This window comes from Nyctereutes procyonoides, unplaced genomic scaffold, assembly GCF_905146905.1.
Source record: "Nyctereutes procyonoides isolate TBG_1078 unplaced genomic scaffold, NYPRO_anot_genome, whole genome shotgun sequence".
Taxonomy (NCBI): Eukaryota; Metazoa; Chordata; class Mammalia; order Carnivora; family Canidae; genus Nyctereutes; species Nyctereutes procyonoides.
This window is the reverse complement of record NW_026575151.1, coordinates 11,699,842-11,720,056: the sequence shown is the minus strand read 5'-3', so window position 1 is coordinate 11,720,056 and position 20,215 is coordinate 11,699,842. Positions and strand designations below refer to the sequence as shown.

The 20,215-nt window shown below is 41.1% G+C and overlaps 1 protein-coding gene across 2 annotated transcripts in view; it reads left to right on the top strand.

Annotated features, from left to right (window-relative positions):
• Window positions 1-20,215, top strand: part of SEPTIN11 (septin 11) — an 87,995-nt gene that overhangs the window by 52,675 nt on the left and 15,105 nt on the right. For both annotated transcript variants that reach the window (XM_055313012.1, XM_055313010.1), the window contains exons 3-6: window positions 3,749-3,944; window positions 11,141-11,327; window positions 14,557-14,718; window positions 19,519-19,615. In XM_055313012.1, coding sequence (XP_055168987.1) covers window positions 3,749-3,944; window positions 11,141-11,327; window positions 14,557-14,718; window positions 19,519-19,615 — 642 coding nt within the window. The remainder of the gene's footprint in view (window positions 1-3,748; window positions 3,945-11,140; window positions 11,328-14,556; window positions 14,719-19,518; window positions 19,616-20,215) is intronic.

Below are 20,215 nucleotides of genomic sequence, written 5' to 3'. Positions count from 1 at the left end.
AAAGTAAAGCGCTCTGAAATTTAGAGGAATGGTGGTTTTTCCAACCCATTGATTAACCCCATGCTATAAGTAGTGCCTGGAATGCTAATTGTTCATAATTTCCACCTTAATGTAAATGATAATTAAAATTACCTTGCCTTAAAAAAAAGGGCATGATATTCCTGATTCACATGTGCTTAACTAATTCTCAACCTAGTAAAATGAATTGGTAATTTCAGTCCTATCTAGGTAACTTAGAATCCTTACCATAGGGGATCCCTGGGTGGCTCAGCGGTTTAGCACCTGCCTTTGGCCCAGGGCGCGATCCTGGAGTCCCGGGATCAAGTCCCACGTCGGGCTCCTGGCATGGAGCCTGCTTCTCCCTCCTCCTGTGTCTCTGCCTCTCTCTCTCTCTCTCTCTCTCTCTCTCTCTCTCTCTCTGTCTATCATAAATAAATAAATCTTTTTTTTTATAATTTTTATTTTATTTAATTTATGATAGGCACACACAGAGAGAGAGGCAGAGACACAGGCAGAGGGAGAAGCAGGCTCCATGCACCAGGAGCCTGACGTGGGATTCGATCCGGCGTCTCCAGGATCGCGCCCTGAGCCAAAGGCAGGCGCTAAACCGCTGCGCCACCCAGGGATCCCATAAATAAATCTTTAAAAAAAAAAAAGAATCCTTACCATGTAAATTGAAGTCTTCATTGTTGTTAGGGAAAGCGATGAAAGTTAAATAGGTCACTTTATACTGAGAGAAACTTTGTGAAGAGACCCGCCCCCCCTTTTTTTTTTAAGATTGTATTTATTTATTCACGAGAGACATACAGAGAGAAGCAGAAACATAGCCAGAGGGAGAAGCATGCTCCCCACAGGGAGCCCCATGTAGGACTCCATCCCAGGACCCTGGGATCATGCCCTGAGCCAAAGGCAGACGCTCAACCACTAAGTCAGCCAGGTGCCCTTGGAGAGACCTTTATAAGGTAGTTCTGCTGTTGTTCCTTTGTCCATGTTCTGAAAAATGGGTAAATCTGGAAAAGAACTTTCCTGCACTTGTGAAAATTACACACATAGCAGATACTTAAAATGACTCCAGTGCCTTCAGTACTGAATTGCCTGCCAGATTCTAAGTATCCAAGAGTGAGAGCTCTACTTGTTTCTGTATCCATTACACAGTAACTTTGTTTTGCTGGAAGTTATTCTGTTAAGCCATGAATCATGGATATCAGCTGTTATGCTCTATCACATTAGGGAGCAGAGACTGGTTTAGGTATCTTTTATTGATGGGCTCTTTTGTAAGAATATTCAGGAAAGTAAGGAAGACAGGAAATAGTCTGAACCATTATACATCCAGACTTCGTGGCAGTCTGGAATAGCATTCAGGACATTACAGAAGTTCAGTCAGTGTCAGTTGTCTATTTTTATTTACCATTTTGTCTCCAGCACCCATGATTGTCACATAGTATGCACTTAAATATTAATGAATAAATTTCAGATACTAAGCTCTACAGTATCTATCAGCTCTCTTTCTCCTGTATTTCCAACTAATTATCAGCAACACATCTTCTATTTACTTACAGCCTTTTCTGCATCTAGGTCTCTGCTCATTCACTTCCCTCTGTATATCTTTTCCATGCTATTGCTTTGTGTGTGGATTGTGTATCTCCCAAAGAGAGAAGTTCTGATTGGATGGACAGGTCACTATCCGGTATAGAGCACTCTCTTAGAGCATAGTAATCAGGTGCTATAGGTACCTTTGGTCAGGGGGCTAGCCCTGGTCCAGTTATCGTGGTCACTAGCAAGGTCACAGTGTATGGTCTTGTTCATAAGAGGAATGTAGATGGCAGACACTTAGACTATCATTCCAGGGTACTAAATTAGAGTCTGACTGGTATTCAGTCATGTTCCAGGTCAGGTTCTAAGCAGTCGGAAAGTACCACATCAAGCTATTTCATTGCTGCATTCCCAGAACTTGGCACAGAGCTTGGCGCGTGGGAGGCAATGGCTGGGTGAAGCCTGATGAAGGAGGACATTCTTTGATCTTAGATGTATCAGGGGTCTAATGGGAAAGGTTAAAGTATAAGGCAAATGTACTTACATAGTTTTTATCCTGTAAGTGAATCATTGTAGCCAGTGGTAAGAAACATAAAGCTGCTAAGGAGAGAAAGCTCAAATCCAGAAAGGCTCCATCCTACTTCACTTTCGCATGTGTTTGAAAGTAGTGAGTATTGGAGACCCTCTCATTAGTAAGTGGATTCTGTCATTGCAGTGGGACAGTTGCTTTAAGGCTGCAAATCCCAGAGCCCTTCTTTCTCTTGTAGAATTGTCATCAGCCTAAAAGTCTTGGTAGCAACCCTTTAGAAGAGGAATATCATGGGATTTGGATTTATAGAAAGAGCTGCAACATATTGGCATGTTTAAACTGAACTAGAAATGTAATTGGGAAATATTCCAGGTTTGAAAAACAAAAGCCTTCTCATGGATAACGTTTCTTGATTTCTGCCTCCCTCTTTATAGTGTCAGACTCAGTCGCCGCCACCGCCACCAACGACACGGGTAGATTCTTTCTCATTGCCAGGTACTTTTGGTTCAACATAAGACTTAGGATTAAAAAAAAAAAAAAAAAGACTTAGGATTAAGTGCGAGTTTTGCTTGACACTATTTTGGAGGCCTAGCTAACGTTCTTTGTTGTTGCACATTTGGGTCTTATCATTTGATTACTGTAGTGGTACCAGGTCCCTGCCACTCTTTTTTGCACATTAGGGCTTCAGTAAATGCTGATTTGAATTACTGATGTGAAATAACAAGGCCATTGTTGCAGGTTGTTTAACCTCATGTACTTTCATTGTCACAGATATCACCCTGAAACTGGAAAAACTATCTAATAAATGTTTCCCATCTTCATAGGGAAGAATTCCCTATTCCCACTTGAATGGGGAAAGAAAAATGGAAGTAATATGGTGCAGTCACACAGATGCATAACTATAACTGGGAAATCAGGCCATGGCTTTTCTCTATAATAGTAAAGATAGGATGCTGTGTTGTTTGAGTGTAGGTGTTAGAACCACACAAACTTGGGTGAAAACCCTGGCTCTGCCACATAACAGTGTGACTTTAGACAAGTTACTTAAACATAGCTAGGCCTTACTGCCCCATCTGTAAGATGGAGGAAACAATAGTTCCTATTCATGAGGAATAGTAGTAGGATTTAAATGTGATAATGCATTGGAAGTCCTTGCTGCAGGGGATGGCACAAAACTCCCAGTTGCTTTCGCTGGGTTTGTTATTATTGCTGTTATTTGTTGTTTTGAAAAATGTAATTCTTTTCAACAATGTTAGATGGTATCAGATAATACAACATAGGGTTAGTCTTTTTTTTTGCTGGGAACAGAAACAGAAAACTTTTTTAAAGTAATGTAATTTTACACACCAATGATTAGGGGAGGAAGAGATATGGTTTATGTCTTTGTAATATACAAGATGCAAAGGCAAGCTGACAGGTTCTTTTTCTCTATACAGAGGCTAAGAAGAGCATCTCAATCTATAAGTGCAAGATCTTTTATGCTAAATGGTTTCTGGAATTCATTAAAATATATTTAGAGATGTATTTGGTAGATCACACATGCAAAGAACTATCTTTTTGTAGTGGGATTTCTGGTGAAACTTTTACAAAAGTTTACAAATATGAGTATGAGAAATTCCTGATAAATTGAACTGATGTCTGAGAGGCATTGACACATTCTTTCATGTCTCCCTTGTGGTCATGTAGGTGAGACAGGCATCGGCAAATCCACGTTAATGGACACTTTATTCAACACGAAATTTGAAAGTGACCCAGCTACTCACAATGAACCAGGTGTCCGGTTAAAAGCCAGAAGTTATGAGCTTCAGGAAAGCAATGTACGGCTGAAGTTAACCATCGTTGACACTGTGGGATTTGGAGACCAGATAAATAAAGATGACAGGTACATGTTGGGATTTCATGGGGATGTAAATCGATCAGGAGATAGCAGGTTCTGTCCTGGGTAAATTCAAAGGTTAAATTGTTCACTAGTTATGGGGCTGGTCTTCTGTTGCCTAGAAGATAAGACATTCTTATTCTCTGAGAAATGTTCTTAGAATGTTCTTCTTTGAGGTCAGAACCAGACATCATAGTTGATTCCAGCTAGGGTAAGGAAAAAAAGGGATTTCTTAGAAGGAATAAGTTGGCTTATGGCATTTTTCCAGGACGGTCATAGAACTGGATTGGGGGGCTTTCCTAACAGGAAAAGCAATCTAGAGAAACACCCAACAACTCTACAGGATAGTTGGCAGAAGCCCCTACCACCAGTCACCTTATATAACTTGGTACCTGTGACACTGGGGGCTAGGGGGACATCCCTAGAACCTCTACCACTTTTCTCCCAAATAACCAAATGCCTTTAGCATCACTTGCAAGGAGAACAAGTGTGGCCTGTGTGTAGCCTCTGCTATGTGTTGGCCATTCCCTGCTTCCTTGTCCCGTATGGCTGCATCTGCTTGATAGAAACTAAACCACATCTAGAATACTAGCTGCAAGAATCTGGGAAATGTGGTTTTTGTTTTGTTTTTTTGCAACTCTGCAAAATAAGAAAGGAATTTGGGATGAGCATCTGCCACGCAGATGGCAGATTGGGATATTTGACTTAATCCCCAAATTCTTACAGATTTGAATGAAAGCTGAGAGGTGATAAGGAATCTCCCATAAGAAGCCTCACCCCAGGATTTAGGAGACCTGGGTTATAGCCTGGATTCCAATGACAAGCTATTGGATGTGGCACTTTACCTCACTTTAAGGGGATGTCACTAGACGTTATCTGAGGTCTCTTCCAGTGTGTGATACTGTGTACAGCCCTATTCTTAGAGGCCTTGAGAAGGACACTGTGAAAGGCAAGGCCTGGAAAAGGGGTGTGGTCATGAGGGAGGGTCATCCTGGATTTTAAAGTCTTTGGTCAAAGTGGTATTAGCTCCTAAAAACTTCAAAGTGAAGAAGACATTTCTATGGAAGATCTGTTGGAAAAATCTTGATTTCCAGCTGGGACCGGATCTTGCTGTGGATGTTAGTGTTTGGTGTGAGGCATTTTGAGTCCCTTTGTGAAGTGTCTGGGTCTTCCTCTAGGCCACTGGTAGTGGAGTGGGCAGCACACTGGGTGCAGAATTGCCAAATTGAGTCTGAATGATGGTGGTTTCTTCAGTTAGGAAACCTAATAAGGATTTAGGTCAACTGGATTGAACTTTCCCTCTCTATCCAGTAGGGTTTGTTAAACTAATGAAGTAATATACACAATAAACTAGCTATGTGGAAGAAAGAACATGTTTAACCTGCTTAAGAAATAAAACAATTTCTAAGAAGTTTGTTCCAGCAGTTTGTATGTAGATAGAGGCTACTACCTGTAAGTCAGTCTAATATATTCATTCATTAAATAAACCGGTTTGGTTTACAGGGACACCTGGGTGGCTCAGTGGTTGAGCGTCTGCCTTCAGCTCAGGGTGTGACCCTTGGGTCCTGGGATCGAGTCCTATGTCGGGCTTCCTGCATGGAGCCTGCTTCTCCCTCTGCCTGTGTTTCTGCCTCTCTCTCTATGTGTCTCTCATGAATAAATAAATAAATCTTTAAAATACATACATACATACCGGTTCACATAAACTGGAAGATATAAAATACAGTAGGTTTCATTTTTATAAAACACATACTCAATTTATAAAACCAAGTAGGTTTGGCTCTTGTGTCTATGAGTTGCAGGATGCCTTTATTTGAGGAAGCTGTTAATCTTAAAATTTCCTGGTGTTCAATCCATATGTTAACCTCAGTCCCAAAATACTGTTCACATTCCTTCTTGAGATCACCTATCCTATTCATCTTTCTTAACATCAAATATTTTATGACTACTTTAAAAATTGCATTCATTTTCAAAAGAACTTAGAGAAATTTAAATTGTCCCAGGTCCAAAGATTATTCTAGAAGGGGGCTTCCAGAGACATTTTTGTGCAGTGACAACATTATGGGAATAAAACACCAAATCAGTAAGTTGTGTCTGCTTAGGGCTCAGCAATTTTGTTGGTACCAGGGTTTTTTCTTTCTATTTAAACATTTTTTTTCCTCAAAACTGTTATAAAGAGGAACTTGAACTATTTTTATCTAGAATGTATATTGCCTAGAGATATTTAAACTATCCTGATATATATATATATATATATACCATAGTAATTAGGAAGAAATATTTAATTCATCCTCTAGCTGAGCACTGAGCTCCATTTTATCTATAGAGCAATTTAAATGCTCTTCAATAAACATTGTCCTGTAATAACAGGAGCAATTGTTAGATGTAGTGAAAAGGATTTTATTTCACATCTGGTCAAAATGAACTATCTGTACATTGTGCAGGGTGGGGCCAACTAAGCTCAGACTCTGCAGCTGGGCTTTTGCTCTTAATTTACCTCAATACCAAGGAATGATGGAGAGGTTACTGCCTGAAGGCTGTTTGTGATGCCAAGTGAAAGAGATGAAGGAAAGCCTTGGCCCAATAATCAGCACAGATGCCTCATGGGAGCTGGGGGTCAAGGGGAGAGCCATGGGTTCCCTGTCATTGGGCAGTCAGAGTAAGACATATCTCCATCTCTCTGACCCGCCTGGGGTTGGAGGATGTCCTGCTTGTGCATTCCCTGATTGGAAGGCATTAACTGCACCTTTTCAGGATCCTTTCATGCAGGAATGAGAGAACCATCTTCCAGTATTTTTCTGGTAAGATTCCATGTGCTCTTCCCACCGAGAGTCGTTGCCTTGGTACTGCCACTGAATTGCTTCTCCCCAGATAGGGATTGTTCTTCAGCCTGGTGGTTTTCACTGGCCACCACTGAACAGCAAGTGGCTACTACAATACCAATTCTCATATTTGCAGTTGGAGGTCTCTTTAAGAAATTATCTGACTCATTTGGGTCAAATAATAGTTTCCAAGGAGATTCAGAAGAGAGGAAGTGTGATATTAACCTAACCTAGATACCAAATTTTTTTTTTCTTCTGAAATTTCTTGACAGCTGTTGCATAACCTCTTTAAATGGCATTTAGAACTCTGTGCCCCAGAAGGTATTGTTGACACTGTGACTCTAAACCCAAATGAATATTGTTTCAAAAATTTTTTTTGGACTCTTCGCTTCCATCAAAGAATTGGAAGTGAGCTATGCATTTTTGCATTGATACGTAACCATATGGGAAGCAATATGCTTTTTCTCTAAACCCATGATTATTTTTTACTGCCTTGGGGACGAGGCAAGCTTTTCTGCCATGAATACAGGACTTCAAGAATGTCCTGCCTTGTTTATGTAAGCTTCAGTCATGTCAGCATTCCTGCATGAGTATCTGCCTGGGACTGGGCTAGCTAGAAGGAGGCAGGAAGAGCGATCTGGTGAGATTTCCTGTTATGTTTAATAGCATGATTAACTCTTCGTGGTTTAAGGGCTCCTTTGTTTTGCTGTCTGTACTCTTCAGTGAAGAAGGGAAGGGGTGTGGAGAAGAAAGTAAATCAAGTCTGTCATAGAACTGGAAATAGAATGATTGATTTGCCCCACATTTGGGGGATGGGAGATAGAATGTCAATGGTGTATCACTAACTGTAATGATAGTCAGCCCTGAAAAGCATAAATAATTGAAATCCTCAAAGTCCCCAAATCTTTATATCAGAGTTATAAAATGGTAGTGAAGTGGACCATTTGGTCTTTAATTTCTGTTTTACTGTGCTTTCTGATGGAGGGAGTTGAAAGATAAGGAAAACTAATGTTGACTTGCAGCAAGATAGAGAAAAATAAATGGTAGGTATCTGGTCATATATGAAATGGAGAGTTGGTCCCTGAACAATGGCACTGATTCTTTTGCAATGAGCAGTACGTATCTGGGGTGGATAGAAAAGACTGTATAAATCATTTTTTCCCTCAGTTTCAGGGTCAACCTCTGTATTTTATTGTGAATTCTGTGGCTGAAGGTATATGAAAAAAAATGAGTTGTGGGTAAAAAGGACTATCCCCATGCCTTAAAAGGAAATGATGTGACAATATAAGGAGTAGGTTTGATTTGCCCTCCTTCACTTTCCTCTGCTGGGTATGACTGCAATCCAGAGAAGTTGGAATTGGCCAAACAGAAAATAAATGGGTATCCTTTCCCTAAGAATGGAAACTAGCAAAAGGCAAAATTGGGATTAAACTCCCTTATCTTTATGACCATGAATGTAGATAAGAAGTACAAAGGAGTAGGAGAAGAGGTGCAGATCCTTTGTTTAAAGGATTATGAGGGGAATACAAAACTACTGGCTGACTTCAACACAAGGAATAGTGATTTTTGGTAAATGGTTCTCCTGGAATGCATTTCTTTAAATTTGTTTATAACAATTAGAAGGTAAAATTGGTGGAACTTCATGCTTGATTAGTTGGGGGGGAGTAGAAGAGGAGGTCCCTGGATATGTGGATGGAGGTGCCATTCACCGAGCAAAGGAATGAAGGGAAGTGTGGGTTTGGGGGCAAGATGAGGAAGTCTGATCTTGGACACATTTAGTTAGAAGAGCCAATGGAGATACCTCATAAGCAGTTGGATGAATGGGGCTGAAGCTTGGGTGAAAGATCTGGGCTACAAACAGAGATTTATGAATTATCATTACTTAGATAGTAAGTAAACACAGAAATAGATGTGATTTTTCAGGGTAATCACATAAAGGGAAAAGAACGAGATTGGAATATTAGCCAGAACTGCCTGACAGGGGAAGGCAGAAAGAAGCCCTAGATGTCAGTGGAGAACAGAAGGTTTCTTTGGATATATTGAATCCAGGGCAGAAAGCATTCCTGACTGGAAAAGGAGAGATATAATGCCTCCCATAATCTTGGAGGATCAGAATCCCTCAACACCAGAGGCAAGAGGGAAATTAATAGAAAGCAGAAACGTACTTGTTACCCTGCTGGGGAGGAGGTGCTGAGAAGCTAAAAATCAGGAACTGGTGTGGCAGGAAGGAGCAAGAGCTTGTGAGCTGCTTTTCCTTTCCTTTCCTAAGAGGGTTTTAGAGAAAGATCATGGTTCCCCAAACACGTGCCTCTGTGTCAGGAGACTGAAAAATTCAGGCCTTGGACTAGCCTGGGTGGACCTCAGGGGACTGGCCTGGTTCTCTTCCCTACAGAGCACAAGCTCAGTAGCAGAATAGTTACCATGGAATCTGGCGACTGTAGGGTTCCTCCCACACCCCTTGTCTAAAAAGTCAGGCTTGCTTTGCTCTTATTTGTTGTGAATTATTTTCTACTATATTATTGTGACATAGTTATATCTTACTTTTATATGCTAGTCCTTTACATATATTGGCTTGTCACAATACTTCTCTGCTATAGGTACTTTTTTGTCTTTGATTTACCTATGAGGAAATTGAGACACAGAGAGGTTAGTAAATTGCTCAAAGTCACATATGTAGTAAATTGTGAAGTTGGAGTTGGTTTGGCTTGAATCCAGGCCTCTAAGAGCACTATCCTATGATAATATTGGTTATTTGTACTGTTATGTAATACCTGCCTGTGTTTTTGTGTGTGTTTTTTTTTAAGATTTTATTTCATTCTTTATTAGAGAGAGAGAGAAGCAGGGGGAGGGGCAGAGGGAGAGGGAGAAGCAGACTTCTCACTGAGCAGGGAGCCCGACCTGGGGCTCCATCCCAGGACCCTGGGATCATGACCTGAGCCGAAGGCAGCCGCTTAACTGACTGAGCCACCCAGGCACCTCCCTGCCTGTGTTTTAAAGTGGAGAACGTAGAAGAAACTTACCACTTGTTCATTCTATTAGAATATATTGGGGTTTCTGTTGTCATATTTAGAACTATATTATTACTGAGGAATATCCTTTTTCTTTAAACCACTAGAGATTTTGTCTGGTCAAATTGAATCAGTGTATTGTGATGAATCACCAAGGAAAAATACCAAATTTTTTCTGAGTGCTTTCAGTTTTTGATTATAAATGTGTTTTTTGTTTTGCTTGTTTGTTTTTTCTCTTAGGGTGTCTGCTGTCATCCACATTATCAAAGACTTATAGTTCCTTTCAAGGATTTCAGTTTAATATGAATCAGGGGAGTTGAATGTTGAAGGGTTTTCATTTTTCTTAAAGCCTAAGTCATTCCTCAGCAAGGTAGTAAGTTTGGGGAGAAGTAACCCATTGTGTTCCTAGTAGACCAATCTCATTGCAGCTAACACTGCCTTCTGAGCAGTCCCCTAGAGACCTCAAAGCTTATAGCTTTTCCACAATGACTTACTTCATGTTTTGCTGAGTCCCTGGAGAATATATGGTTTATCAAATGCATGTTCCTGATATGTTATTCATGATTATGGTCAGTTAACAGAATACTGACCATAGATTTGAATTCTGGTTTGGTGAGAAGAAAGGGTTATAGAGTTTACCTTCAAATTATAAAATTTCAGGGTTGGAAGTATTCCTGAAGCTCATAATCTCCCAGGCTCCTCAGTTCGTAGATGAAGCTGTAGAAGGAGCATAGGGCTAAGAGGCTAAGTAAGAGCATAGAGAGTTGCCTCATCCCTGGTGGAAGGAGGCAAACCATCAGTGGAAACCTCCCACTAGGGTGATGCTATTGCCAGAAATCAAAACCCACTTGCTTTTTGTGCACCAAAACCAATCTGCTGGTAGAGGTAGAGGCTGTCAAAATCACTTTATTGAGACAGATTTTGAGACTGATTTGGCCCAGCAGGAAAGAATGCCACAATCTCTTAGCAGGATCTTCCGTGGGAAGTGACAGCATAGTTCACATATTTATAATCTCTGTTTTAAAGGATGAATGTTAGCCAGGAGAATACTAGGAAGAAGACTGTTCCAAGTAAGGGGGCTAGCATGAGCAAAGATGTAGAGACAGATGAGAGCTTAGGGTGTGTGTGACTGGGACAGAAATGGTGAGCCAGGGAGGGAGTGGGAGAGAGGAGCTTGAGACATGTTCAGGAACCAGATCATGGAAGGCCTGGGAGACCCAGATAAGGCACTGGGGCTTCAGCTCTTAGGCAAGGAAGCCACTGAAGACTTTCCTGAAAGATTGTCCCACACTGAACTGCCCAAGAGGTTTATGACTAGAGAAACATGGCTGATTTGAAGATGTGTTTTAAAAAACATTCTTCTGTGTTCTAGCTATAAGCCAATAGTGGAATATATCGATGCCCAATTTGAGGCCTACCTGCAAGAGGAATTGAAGATCAAACGTTCTCTCTTCAACTACCATGACACCAGGATCCATGCATGCCTCTACTTCATTGCCCCCACCGGCCATTCCCTGAAGTCTCTGGACCTAGTCACCATGAAAAAGCTGGACAGCAAGGTACTCCCTGCTGCTCTGGTCACCATCTACTCTCCTTTTAGATCACCTTTATCCGAAGGCCCTGCTTTATTTTCTCCTTTTAATGTAATTTGGTTATATTGTTTTGTTTATACAAGATTGTTTTTCACAGAAGTTTTATGTTCTCAGCAAAGTTAAGAGGAAGGTACAGAGATTCCTTTATTCCCCTGCTCCCACAGCAACACCCCCACCCGATGGGCATGTTGTAATGGTTGATGCTCCTCAGTGACTCATCAGTCACCAAGTCCAATGTTTACATTAGGGTTCGCTCTTGGTACTACTGTACAATCTGTGGGTTCGGACACATTTATAGAGACCTGTATCCATCTTTACGGGATACAGACCAAGTTTTCCTGCTCTAAAACTCCTTTGCGCTCTTGCCTATTCATCCTTCCCCCTTCCTCCAGCCCCGTAATTGTCTTTTCTGGCTTACAGAACAATAGGGTTTGGCAATGTGAGAAAAATGCTTCCAAACCTCTGGATGTTAGGCTAAACAAAATAAAACAAACAAACAAATAAAACCATGGAACTCTTTACCAAGTATTTTTAGTTCTTAAATTAGCACCAGTGGATACTCTGATGAGGTGTGGAGACACCTAAATGGTCACAGGAAGGGTTAAATTTAGGGAGATTGAAATATGAAGTCACAATTTGTTTATTTCTTTAAAAGTTTTCTAAAATTTTTTAAAGGTTTTTTTAAAGGTTTTTAAAAGTTTGGCTTTAATAAGAAGTTCTGAATGGGAAAAAAAAAAGGTGTTAATTTTTTTTTTTTCACTTAGGTGATAAGGACAGTCCAGCTTCTGAGATTTAAAACTGAACTACAAAAATAAATAAATAAAATAAAATAAAATAAAATAAAACTGAATTACACCCACGTGTTTTTAAAAAGTAGTTTCAGCTGGACACCTGAGCATTCCACATTAATAACCTCTCCCTCTCACAACATTGGAAGGAAGGTCTTGATAAGTTTGATAACATTTAGTGATCTGCTTTACAATTAATTTGGTTTTTCATTTTGAAATAAATGGAAACCAGTACATTCTGAAAACAAAGACTCAAATGACAGTGGGAGCTGCCACAGAAAAATCTGTGGTATTTTCTAAGCCTCCTTGTTGAGTTCAGTAAAAAGTCTTATCATCTTGAGAGGGTTTTGTTGGGTGTTATTTTTGGTCTAAACATCAGTGTTTGAAAAATGCTTTCTCTCCAGAGAAACATGATAGAAAACACTCAGAAGACCAGCCTGTCCCCAAGGTCCCCATCTGAACTGGCTGCCAAAGTGCCTGCAGTGGCTGAAGCAGAGCCAGGCTCCTTGGGCTTCCAGCATGCGCAGACACATTGGTTTGCGGAAAAAAATAGTCTAATGGCATGAAGGGATTATTGCAGCTGGAGTACTCTCAGGAGAACAAATAGAAAGCCTTCTTCATGCATTGTTTCAGCTGCAGTTAACCTGGGCCTGTGGAGGTATGTAGGCTGTGAGGCAGGCTCCCCAGTGCCCTCAGATGTCCTTGCAGCAGGGCTGGGGGAAGGGCAGAGATGGAAGCAGGGTCCAACAGAGGCCATGGTTGTAGACCAAGCCAGGCTAATATTCAGCAAGAGGGTGATGCTTAGTAGAGTTGGTTTAAAAAGAGAAAGAAAATAAGGCAAAACAAACACAGCTGAGGAAAAAAAAAAAAAATCCCCAGAAAGCAGGTTAAACTGCTTTCAAAGAATTGCTATTGCTGTAGAGCCAGGAGTGCTGGATAGCATCTGAAAACAGTATTTGCAAAAAGGTTTGTTTACACGAGTAAAGTGAAGCATTAAGGCTCTTAGCTGTATATATCATAAGTATATGATAATTTCAGAAAAGATTTTTAAGCACCTGCCACCAAGGAAAAAGATTTTTAATCTAAATTGCTTGGTTTATCTATCTACTTTGATCAAATTGGCCCAAGAAACTATGAACCTCTGCCATTTTGTCCATGTGATATTAACTGAGTACTAAGTGTATACAAAAGATAGCCAGTAAGAACAACAGGAAAGTGTTTTGTTCCTCAGGTCCTGACCCAGACACCACCAGTGTTTTTCTCTGTCTGTGACTTGCTGGATAAGCCTAAGCATGATGAGGGTAGGAGTAGATGGAGGAATAGGTGAGGAATAGGTTTTTCTCTCCACATGTCTCATTGTGGTGAATCAGGGATTTTGATTTGGGTCTTGGAATAAAAGGAGGAGCAAAGGAATGCAGATATGACCAAGAAAACCTCCCTAAAGACTCCCTCTTCTCTTGCTAGGACGGCTTTCTCACTGAGTTCATCCCCCTTTCCCCTGAGCTGGGTGGAGAATGTGGTTCCCAGGTATCAGATGTCAGTAGTGTCTTCCTAAAATCTCTGTACCTACCATGGAGTGGAAGAAAGTTAATCTTAAAAAGGGAATTTTTAAAAATGTGCTTATGTGGACAATGCTGGGGAAAGTTGGAAGAATGACCCACGTTGGAGTTTGGGGCTTGCACCTAATGGTGTCCCTGGCTCTCATGCTGGGCTTTCTGCCATGGTTGTCAAACTCTGCCTTCTTCTGGTCTTTGTAGCCCATGTTCTGAGGGCGAGCCTTGTCTTTGGTACTGGGTCTCAATCTGGCATAAAGCAGTGATCGAAGCTGGTGTTTCAAAAGAATTAGTTGGTGTGATTTTGAAACTTTAAAAGTAGGTGGAACCTTTTTTGTTTTGATTAATACATAGGTTGTCCAGTCCTAGCAGTCATTAGAAAAAGGGAGGATGTTATCCTGTGAGGAGCTGGATATTCCACTATTCTAACTAACATGGTCTTGGCTATTAATCAACCTCCTAAAGTAGCTGGGAGGGGTCTAAAAGGAGTGGTTGGTTATTCAAAGAATAGACTTCTTTGTTATCGCTGTTATAGAATAACTCTTCCTTCTATTCTGTTAAACAAACAAACAAAAAAATGAGGTCGCACAGAATTGGAAATTACAAGTATGCTCTCAGTGCCGGATGGGAGGAAGTAAAAGTGTTCACGGATGGAGTGAAAAGATTACCCCATATCTTCTTCTTTTTTTTTTTTTCCATATCTTCTTAATATTGTTTCTGGGCAGAAAGTCTGATTTTCAGTATTATCTCTTTTTTTTAAGTGAAGGCTTATAATTTTTGTTATTTATATTTCATTCATTTGTCTTATGAGTCTTACATTGGAATTGTGTAAAAATGGATGTGTTTGTTTTATAGGTGAACATCATTCCAATAATTGCAAAAGCTGACACTATTGCCAAAAATGAACTGCACAAATTCAAGAGTAAGATCATGAGTGAACTAGTCAGCAATGGAGTCCAGATATATCAGTTCCCCACAGATGAAGAAACAGTGGCAGAGATTAACGCAACAATGAGCGTAAGTTCTCAAGTTAGGAAGCACTTACCAGTAATTTTCCTGAAAGCTTTTCTTGGTAGCAGCATTGTAGAGTGACTAGAACGCTGGACTGAGAATTGGACTCTAGTGTGGCCCAGCCCTGCCACTATGGCAAGTCATTTTCCCACCCTGCTCCTCAGTATCGCCATCTATCAAATGGGAAAGTGAAGCCAGCTGACCTCTGGTTTCCTTCCTACTCCCACAGGTAAGATTTCTACAGCAGATCTTGTGGGAAGGGAATGCCAGCTTGGCACCATCTCACACAAAGCAGCTTAAAAAAATAGATTTTTGTGTGTTTCTATCACTGTTGGCAGAAATATGTTCACCTGCCTCACGTTGGCTTCTGTGATGGGTTCCTGCCTTTCCCTCCTTTCTGTTTCTTCTACCGTTTCCTGAATCATTAGGTTAACTGGCAGTTGAGGTATGATTTCTCCACCTCACAGGCAGGATGGTCAGAAGAGAAAGGAGTAGAACTTCAGCAATTCTTTTTTTTTTTTTTTTTTAAGTTTGGTTTGTTTGACCAAAAAAGGGAGAGAGAGGGGGGGCACACAAGCAGGGGGCTCAACAGAAGGAGAGGGAGAACCAGGCTTTCCATCAAGTAGGGAGCCTGACACAGGGCTCGATCCCAGAACCCTGGAATCATGACCTGAGCCCAAGGCAGATGCCTAACCAACTAAGCCACCCAGAAGCCCGAGCTTCAGCAATTCTCAGTGTGGCTGCAATAAGATGTCGCATGGTGAGCCTCCAGGCTGCCCGCGGATACCCAAATCTTTCCCACTGCCTCTTTTGTATCTCACAGCCATGGCTCATCTCTGAGCCACAATTACTATACTTTTTTTTTCTATTTAGAAATGCATAACTTCAGTAAAAGTAGCATTCTTTGCACATAGTAGATGCCTAGTGATGGTTTTTGGAATTCTTAAAATTGTGGATTAGCTTCAGTGAAAAGTAATTAGAAGTTACCAAATAAGTTGCTTTTCCCTGAATACATGCTAAAAAATGATTCAGAAGATGTTAGTGGCAGCAGAAGACAGTCTAGATTTTTGAATTGTGGTAGGGTGAGCTATGTTCTACTTTCTCTAGATCTGGTCATGAAAAGTGTCTAATGAGGTCATTATTAAATGCACTAAAGATACTCTTTTTTTATTAACAGCTTTATTGAGTTATAATTGATATACTGTACAATTTACCCATTTAAAGCACACCATTTCATGGTTTTTAGTATATTCACAGAGTTGTACAACCATTGCCACCATCAGTTTTAGAACTTTTTATCACCCCAAAAAGAAATTGTGTACCTTTTAGCCGTCAACCCTCTAACCATCCCAGCCCTAGGCAACCACCACTCTACTTTCTTATCTCTATAGATTTGCCTATTCTAGGGATGCCTGGGTGGCTCAACGGTTAAGCGTCTGCCTTCGGCCCAGGACATGATCCTGGGGTCTTGGGATCAAGTCCCATGTCAGGCTCCCCATGGGGAGCCTGCTTCTCCCTCTGCCTGTGTCTCTGCCTCTCTCTCTCTTTCTCTGTGTCTCTCATGAATAAATAAATAAAATCTTTTTAAAAAATTAGCCTATTATAGACATTTCATATGAAGGGAACTCATACTGAAGCTCATCTGGAGAATTAAATGACTTGGTCAAAGCCAGCTAATGGCAGCACTGAGATTTCAACCCTGGTCCCACATCCGTGTTGTTTGACATCATAATTTAGGAGAACAGGGTTGTTCCACAAAACTATTTCTTATTTCTTCTGTTCAGTATATGGACTTTTCTATATAGTGCTGTTATCCTTCCAGGAGGAATTTCTTAAGTTATTCCCAATATGAGTAGGACTCGGAGCAAATGTAACTCCTCTCCTCCTTGGGGCTGTTGTATGAATTTAAAATTTAGGAACTCATTAAAGCAAAGGTAGTCCAGCTCCACTCTGCTCCAGTCTGGCCACACTCTGAGTTGTGTGACCCACTCTGGTTGCCAGGCTCCTGTAGTCAGATAGTAAAGGCTCTGGAATTTCTGGAAACTGGAGAGCAGATTCTTCCTGGGAAGATGGCCTGAGAGGGTGTGAAAGGAAGGTTGTCACAGGGGAGAGGAACTGCTCTTACTCAAAAAGACAGCTGAAACTAATGGGTAGGTGAAGGGCAGTGAGGTAAACATTTGGCCATCTGTGCCACCACAGTGTAGCACACATCCCGTTGAAGGCGCATGTTCTCATCACAGGTAGGACAGCAGATTCTGTATTAGCTCACTTAGAAGGGCTATTGTAGAAGGAATTCCTAAGCATGATCAAAACCCGTAGTGTGTGAGGCCTCATCCACATGTAGAACTCTCTGGTCATGGGTCCTGAGAGCTTCCTAATGATCATAGCAACTGACATTTTTGCTATCTATGGAGCATTTACTGTGCACCAGCCACTGTGCGAGGCTTTATTTACGTGTAGTCCTCACAGCAATCCCGTTGGTAGATACTGTTATTTTCTACCTCACCTGGGGGAGATTGCAGACTGGCCTTTCACGTGGCACAGTGCAGGTGGGATGCGAATGCAGGCGGCTTGGCTCTAATGCCAGCAGAGCAGCAGGCTTCTTTTACAGCATTGTTAAAAGCTCGGGCTGGGCTAGCACTTGTTTGTTCTGCTGTAGAACTGCCGTTTGAGATGGCGCTGTAGGATTTGAGAAATAACATGAATGAATATCAACTCATTTTCTCTTTATGTCCCTCCCCATCCTTTTAAGTCATTTTGGATGGTCATGCAACTAAATTTGTGTTAAATTTCTTGGAAAGGAAATACCTCTGAATCTTGACTCTCTCTCTTTATCAGATTAATCGAGCTGATAGTCCCAAATTAATCTTATTCTTCAATGAGAAATATATTTTTTTTTAGGCCCTCCATTGCAAACAGTTCTTGGTAATGAAATCCCATATGATAGGTGGAAAACAGATAACTTTGGCAGTTGCTCTTGTCACTCTGTGAGTGGAGAAAACAGTTTCCTTGGGTCATTACCTCAGAATGTTGGCTGGAAGGGTCTTGTTGCTCCTCAACTTCAGAGAACTTCAGAGAACAGTTCCAGACTCAGAGTCTGAAAAAGAGAATGTGCTTTCTTCCATCCTATAGAATGTGAGACGAACCAGAAAATAGAAATATCTTGAGCATCAGATGAAATACCCCTTGGGCAGCCTTGGCTGAAGGTTATGCCTTCTGTGGGTTATGATTCGGCTTTAAAACATTCTCGTGGGCAGCCTTGGTGGCTCAGCGATTTAGCGCCGCTTTCAGCCCAGGGCCTGATCCTGGAGACCCAGGATCGAGTCCCACGTCGGGCTCCCTGCATGGAACCTGCTTCTCCCTCTGCCTGTGTCTCTCTCTCTGTGTCTCTCATAAATAGATAAGTAAAGTATTAAAAAAAAAAATTCTCGTTTTTCTCAACTTTTCTACAGTGTAAGAGCTGTGGATCAAGGAACTCGAGATAATCATTTTCAGAACAGCCATTTCACAGTTTCTTATTCTTACATGCTAATAGAAAAAAGATGGATTTACTATCCCCCTACCCCCTGCCCCACTCCCAGAATGTAGCTGTAGCTACCAAATAAACCAATGTAGAATAGTCCTTTGTCTTGAACACCACCTCTGTCTAAAATAAATCTGGGTTGCAAGGCTTAGGCCAGAATTTGGGCTAAAGTGTATTTCTGATTTGAATTTTGCACAATGGTCAACTGTCTCAAGCAATGCTGTTCAATAGAAATAAAATATGAGCCACACAAGTAATTTAACATTTTCCAGTAGTCACATTAAAAGTGATAAAAGGGAGGCGCCTGGGTGGCCCAGTCAGTTAAGTGTCTGACTCTTGGTTGGGGGTCAGGCCATGATCTCAGGGTCATGAGATTGAACCCCACATTGGGCTCAGTACTCAGCACAGCAGTCTTCAATTCTTTTCCTCTTCTTCTCCCTCCCTCTCTGCTAGCTTGCTCGCTTGCTCTCCCTCTCGCTCTCTAAATAAATAAATAAATAAATAAATAAATAAATAAATAACTTTGAAAAAAATGGTAGAAATGGCATTATAATAAAAGAGGAAATGTAAAAATAATTGAAAAACTTAACTGAATATATTCAAAATATCATTTCAACATGTAATCAATATAAAAATTAATGAGATACTTTCATAGTAAGTCTTTGAAATCCAATGTTTATTTTATAATTAAAGCATACCCCAATTTGGATGCATACTCAAGTTGCTCCTAACATACTTGAAAGTGTTTCAGTATGAGATAAGTACCAAAAGATAATTTTCCTTCAACATTTGCATCCACGTTGAACAAAGTGGTTGTTTTGTTTTTTTTAGATTTGAGTTTGAGCAAAATGAAGTGCAGTCCTCAAACAACAGAGTTTTAGTTAATGGGAAAATATTTTATCTTACTTTTTTTTTAATCTTACGTTTTTAAATTGAAATGTAAATTCATTAAAAGTAAATCAAATAAAAAATTCAGTTTCTTAATCTCACAAGCCCCATTTCAAGTGCTCAGTGGCCACATGTGTTAGTGGCTATGGTCATGTACAACATGTGTCTGAAGCATCCTTCGTGGTACAGAGACTCCCACAGCTTCCCTGGACTCTAGCTCATTTCACATATCCTGTATTTGGTTGCAGAAGGGGTGGAGTACACGCAGCCCCTTCCCCCCAGGGACCTGCAGAGCCCCGGCCCTCTTCCAGGTCCCTCCCCGTTTGCTTTTGCTGCTAAGTGAGGCCTGCAGAAGGGAGAGAAGGTAACTGTTGTCCCCTTGTGTTGCTTCACAGGTCCATCTCCCATTTGCTGTGGTCGGCAGCACGGAGGAGGTGAAGATCGGCAACAAGATGGCAAAGGCCCGGCAGTACCCCTGGGGTGTGGTGCAGGGTACGTGTGCATAACAAGGAAGGGCGTTTTCACACTTAACCCCTGTGGTGACCGTCCAGGTTTCCTCCCTCCCTGCCGTGTTTAGGGAGGTCCTCAGCTACAGGCAAGAGGAAGGGAGCAGCAGGGTTGTGCACGTGGCAGTTGTGAAGTGAGGAAGTGAGACATGAAGACCAGGTAGGTAGACAGTGGGGAGAAGTGAGTGCAGGGCTCTAGTGCCAATGAAGCAGCCCCTCAAGAATATTGGCTTGTATGGCAAATTCAGTATACATTGCTGAGAGAAGCGTTCTTCCCTAAAAGTGTTAGCCACTTTCACACCAGTTTCATCAGCAGGGTATAAGAAAGCTACAAAAAGTTTCTTGTAAATAAGAGGATATTTGTTTCTCCATTATCTCTGGAAAACTTGCCTTCCAATTAAATGTTATCTCGGTAAATATCGGAGAATTATAAGACCGTCCGACCTACATTTGGCACTATAGGACGTGATGACAGTCTCTGACCTAAAGAAGCTTCTCATACATCACTATGATGGGCAAGAACTCTGTTACCGCTCTTGTGCGTTTTGAAGGAGGATATCTAATGCTATACGTTAAGTAGGATCGC